The sequence below is a fragment of the Numenius arquata genome, unplaced genomic scaffold, assembly GCF_964106895.1.
Source record: "Numenius arquata unplaced genomic scaffold, bNumArq3.hap1.1 HAP1_SCAFFOLD_1475, whole genome shotgun sequence".
In the NCBI taxonomy this organism is placed as follows: Eukaryota; Metazoa; Chordata; class Aves; order Charadriiformes; family Scolopacidae; genus Numenius; species Numenius arquata.
In genome coordinates this window covers 3,223-8,519 of record NW_027415622.1, presented here as the reverse complement: position 1 = coordinate 8,519, position 5,297 = coordinate 3,223, and the positions used below count along the sequence as shown (strand labels likewise).

Genomic DNA, 5,297 nt, shown 5'->3' with positions numbered 1-5,297 from the left:
GGGTTCCAGGTGTCTGGACCCCCCATAGAAGGGACCTGGGTGCCCAAGTCACCCCATAGAGAGGACCCAGGTGACCCCAATGTCCCCAGATAAGGGACCCCAGGTGTCTGGGCCCCCCCAGACGTGGCCCCCATCCCCTCAGGTCTTATCCCCACCGTGTCCCCCCCCCTCCTCTCCTTTTGTCCCCCCCCCCCCTCAGGTGGGCGCCGCGGGGATGGCTCCAGTCGTGGAGGTGTCGGACGCCGGCCATTGCCGTTCCTTACTCCTGGAGTTAAACGAACAACGTCTGAGGGGCCAATTCTGCGACGTCACCATCATCGCCGAGGACACCAAATTCCGAGCTCATAAAAACGTCCTGGCGGCTTCCAGCCCCTTTTTTAAACGAGCTTTAACCCAAACGGGGCCTTCTTGCCCCACACCCGGTCACGTTTTGGAATTACCTGGAGTCCAGGCCGGCGTCTTCTCCGACGTCCTCAATTTTATCTACAATTCCCGCTTGGCCGTCCCTAACCAGGCCACAGCCCGGGCCCTGGGGGCTATCGGTCGCCGTTTGGGCATCTCAACCCTTCAAGGTTTAGAATCGGGGACCCCTAAAGAGATGAACGGCTCTTCGGGGGACCCCCGGTCGCCGGCGGCGGCCCCGGTGGATTTGAGTTGTTCCTCACAGGAGGCTGAGGAAAAAGGTGAAATGGCGGCTCCCAAGATGGCGGCGGCCTCTAAAATGGTGGGATCCAACATGGCGGCCTCCATGGCGGCCTCCAGCATAGCGCCCTCTATGGTGGGAACCAACATGGCGGCCTCCGCGGCGGCCTCCAGCATAGCGCCCTCTCTGGCGGGATCCAACATGGCGGCCTCCGTGGCGGGATCCAACATGGCGGCCTCCATGACAGCCCCCAACATGGCGGCCTCCGACATGACAGGCCCCAACGCGGCGGCGCCCTCCTCCTCCTCCTCCTCCTCTTCTTCTTCTTCCTCCTCCTCTTCCTCCTCCTCCTCGTCCCCGCCGTTGCGCTGCGGGTTGTGCGGGCGAGGCTTCGGCACGGCGGCCGCCCTGGCTTTCCACGCCAAGCTCCACCGGGGCCGCCGGGGCCTGGCCTGCCGCCATTGCGGCAAGGCCTTCATCCACGTCAAGCGGCTGCAGACCCACGAGGTCCTCTGCCAAGACGGCTGCCGCGACGGCGACCCCCCCGACGTCCCCAACAGCATCGCTAACGTCCCCAACGTCCCCAGCCTCGCCGCGCCGGGGCCTAAACAAGGCAAAAAGGCTTTGCTTCTCCGCCACCGGGCTTTGGGGCCCAGCCCGGAGCAGGAAGAAGAAGCCGCTCTTGTCAAGATGGTGGACGGTCATCTCGTCTACCTGTGCGGCGTCTGCCACCGCTCCTACGTCACCCTCTCCAGCCTCAAACGCCACGCCAACGTCCACTCCTGGCGCCGCAAGTACCCCTGCCGTTACTGCGACAAAGTCTTCGCCCTGGCCGAGTATCGCACCAAGCACGAGGTGTGGCACACGGGGGAGCGGCGCTACCAGTGCGTCTTCTGCTGGGACACCTTCGTCACCTACTACAACCTCAAGACCCACCAAAAGGGCGCCCACGGCATCAACCCCGCCCTCATCTCCTCCGAGAAGACCCCCAACGGCGGCTACAAACCCAAACTCAACGCCCTCAAGCTCTACCGCTTGTTGCCCACCCGGGCGGCCAAGCGGCCCTACAAGACCTACAGCCAAGGCTTGGTGGCCGACGGTCTTCTGGTGACAACGGGCAACATGGCGGAGCCGCCGCCCCCGCCGCCCCCACCGCCGCCGCCGCCCGGTGATGGTGGCACCTTCCCCTCGCCCAGGCCCGAGTCCGTCATCGCCTACGGGCGGCCGTCGGCCTCCGTCATCGTCCGGGGTGGGGGGACCGCCATGGCGGCGGCGTCACCGGCCTCTGTCATCGCCTACAATGGGCGAGCGGGGGAGGTGGCCTCGTTGCCGCCGTCGGTGCCGCCATCGGTGCCACCGTCGGTGCCGCCGTCGGTTCCGCCGTCGGTGTCCCCGGCTGTGGCGGCGCGGCCCATGAAGAAGCAAGTGCTGAGGGATTACATCGAGGCCCAACGAGCGGCTGGGGAGGCGCCGGGAGGGGACAACGGGGCCACCCAAGCGGCCACCACTGTGGCCACCACCGGCCGTACCATGACCTACGTGGCCAAACCCGCCTACGTGGGGACAACGGGGGACAACCGGGCGGCCCCTCTGTGCCAAATCACCGTCCGCATCGGGGAGGAGGCCATCGTCAAGCGCCGCATCTCCGAGACTGACCTCCGCCTACAGTCGGCGGCCACCACCGGGGCCACCACCGGGGCCACCGCCGGCCACCGCCGTCACCCGGCCGCTGACGGTGACAGTGACGCCGAGGACCGGTTGTGGCGGCCGTATTACAGCTACAAACCCAAGAGGAAGACAAGCGGCAGCGGCGGTGGTGGCGCCAGGGGGGGTGACACGAGGGGTGGTGGCACCAGGGGGGGTGACACCAGAGGTGGTGGCACAAGGGGGGGTGACGCCAGGGGTGACGCGAGCGGTGGTGGTGCCGCCAAGGCAAAGAGACCCCGATGGCGCCGCAAGTTGCGCTCCCTGCGGTGGCCGCCGGCGGGTGACGATGACACCGGTGATGCGGCGGGTGACAAAGATGGCGGCGACGGTGACACGGGGGACGGCCACCGCCGGCGGGACTGTCACCACCACCCCTGCCGGGTGTGCGGGAAAACCTTCAGCGCCTCCAGGAAGCTGCGGAAACACCAGCGGGGACACGAGGGGCCGGGTGTTGTCGGTGACGGTGATGGCGGTGGCACGGTGGGGGGCGACAAAGGTGACAAGGGACACCCCCCCCGGGTGGGCCGGCGGCCATCGCTGCGCTTTGCCTGTAGCCGCTGCGCCAAGGTCTGCAAGACGGCGGCCGCCCTCAGCCGTCACGCCAAGCGTCACCGTGACGAGGTGACGCCGGTGACAATGTCACCCGCCTCCCCCCCGACTGTCATCACCTACACCCCGGCGGGGGGCAAGGAGGAGGGGGGAGAGGGGGAAAAAGGCGGGGGGTGTCCCTCCGCCCCACCCCCTTTGCCACCCCCGCCACCGGGTGACGGCGTCACCGTCCCGCCGGGTGACACGGGGGGTGGGGGTGACACCGGGGGGTCCCCACTGCCCCCCCCAGGTCCCAGCGGGGGGTTCCCGGTTCAGGAAGAACCTTTGGCTTTGCTGAGGAGGGGGGGGGGGGAAAGGGGAGGGGGGGGGAGGAGACCCCCAAGATGGGGTGGGGGGAGGGGCGGGGGGGGTGGGGGGAAGGGGGGGACCCCCCCCTCCTGTCGCCCCCTCCCCCTTCCCCCTCCCCTTCGCCCCCCCCCGCCTGGTGGCCACCTACCCCTTCCCCTTCCCCCTCCCCCTCGCCCTCGCCGTGGGGCTCCCCGAAAGCGAAGGGTTTTTGGGGGGCGGGGGGGGTGGGGGAGGGGGTGGGGGAGGGGGACCCCCCCCCGCCTTGCCCCCAACTTTCAGTTTTTCTGGAGGGGGAGGGGGAGGGGAGAGGCCCCGGAAAGCTGGGGGGGGGACTTGAGGGGGGGAGAAGGGGATGGGGGGCCTGACCCATAGAGGGGGGTCCAGACCCATAGAAAAGGGGCCCAGAAGTGGTGGTGGGGGGGCCTCATCAGTGAGGGGGCCCCATAGGAGGTTTGGAGGGGGGGGCCCTGCCCCATAGAGGGGGGTTCCAGAAGTGGGGGGGGGCCGTAGGAGATGGGGAGGGTCCTGACCCATAGATGGGGGTCTCAGACGTGGGGGGACCCCATAAATGGGGGGGACCATAAGATGTGGTGGGGGGGGCCATAAGATGTGGGGCAGCCCCATAGGAGGTGAGGGGGGGGGGGGGCCCATAGGAAATTTCGGGCCCCATAGGAGATGGGGGGCCCTGCCCCATAGAGGGGGGTCCTGACCCATAGATGGGGGGCCCAGAAGTTGGGGGGGGTCCAGAAGTGAGGGGGCCCCATAAATGGGGGGGGTCATAGGAGATAAGGGGGCTCCCTGCCCCATAGAGGGGGATCCTGCCCCATAGAAAGGGGTCCCAGAAGTGGGGGGGGGTCCATAGGAGATTTGGGGGGGGTGCCTGCCCCATAGGAGGGGGGGCATAATATTTGGGGGCCCCATAAGTGGGGGAGCCCCATAGAAGATTGGGGGGCTTTAGCCCCATAGAGGAAGTGGGGGGGCCCCATAGGAGGGGGGGGGGGGCCATGGGGCAGGTTGGGGATCCCCCGCCTTCCCCCCCCCCCCGGGGACTTGGGGGGCAGGATCTGGGTGTGCCACAGGGACCAGTATGGGACTCGGGAGGGGGGGGGGGCACTGGGGATACTGGGGGGCTCCCAGTCACCCCAAACTGGGGGACGGGGGGAAGGGGACAGAAGACACGAGGCCTGGGGCCCCCCCAGTTTGGGGAACCCCCAGTATAATGGGACACCCCCCCCATTATAGGGGACACCCCCCCCCCCAGTATAGGGGGACCCCTCCCAGTATAGGAGAACCTCCCCAGTATAGAGGGACCCCCTGGGCCCCCCCAAAATAGTGAGGACCCCCCAGTATGGCCCCCTCCTCCCACTATAGCCCCCCCCGCCAGTATATTGGGGCCCCCCCCCAGTACAGAGGGACCCCCCCATTATGGGTCCCCCCCAATATATGGCCCCCCCCCCCCCCAATTCCTCCCTCCCCTCCAGGATTCCCCCTCCCCCCCAACCAGCCCCCCCCCCTCCCCCCCCATGGGGCCCCCCCACTAAATCCGGGCCCCTCCCCCACTCTATGGGGCCCCCCCAAAACTCTGACACCCCCCCCCCCCCCCGACCCCCCCTGACCCTCCCTGGCACCTTACGCCATCGCAGCGACATTCCAGCGCCCCCGCCCCCCCGGCGTGCAAGGGGGGGGTCTCGTGCAAGGGGAGGGGTCCTCATGCAAGGAGAGGGTCCCCTTGTGCAAGGAGAGGGTCCCCTCGTGCGAGGGAGGGGGTGTCTTTGTGCGAGGGGGGGTTTCCTCCTGCAACGCACAACCGGTGCAAAAGACCCTCCGTGCAACACATGGTCGATCCTTGTGCGATGATCGTCCTCGTGCAAGGACTGGTCGTGCAAGGACTGGTCGTGCAAGGACACCCCTCCCTTGTGCGTTGCACGAGGGTGTGGGGGGCGTCCTCGTGCGACGCACGACTGAGGAAAGACCCTCCTCGTGCAACGCAGGGGTGTGCAAGGCCATCCTCATGCGCCGCCCCCTCCTCGTGCCACCCCTGTGCCCCGTC

The 5,297-nt window shown here is 68.1% G+C and overlaps 1 protein-coding gene across 1 annotated transcript; it reads left to right on the top strand.

Annotated features, from left to right (window-relative positions):
* Positions 1-214: 214 nt before the first annotated feature.
* ZBTB4 (zinc finger and BTB domain containing 4) lies at positions 215-3,149 on the top strand (the record flags this gene model as incomplete). Its single annotated transcript, XM_074167828.1, has 2 exons — positions 215-920; positions 1,032-3,149. Coding segments are annotated over exons 1-2 (2,824 nt in total), but the record flags the coding sequence as incomplete, so codon positions are not given.
* Positions 3,150-5,297: the final 2,148 nt, after the last annotated feature.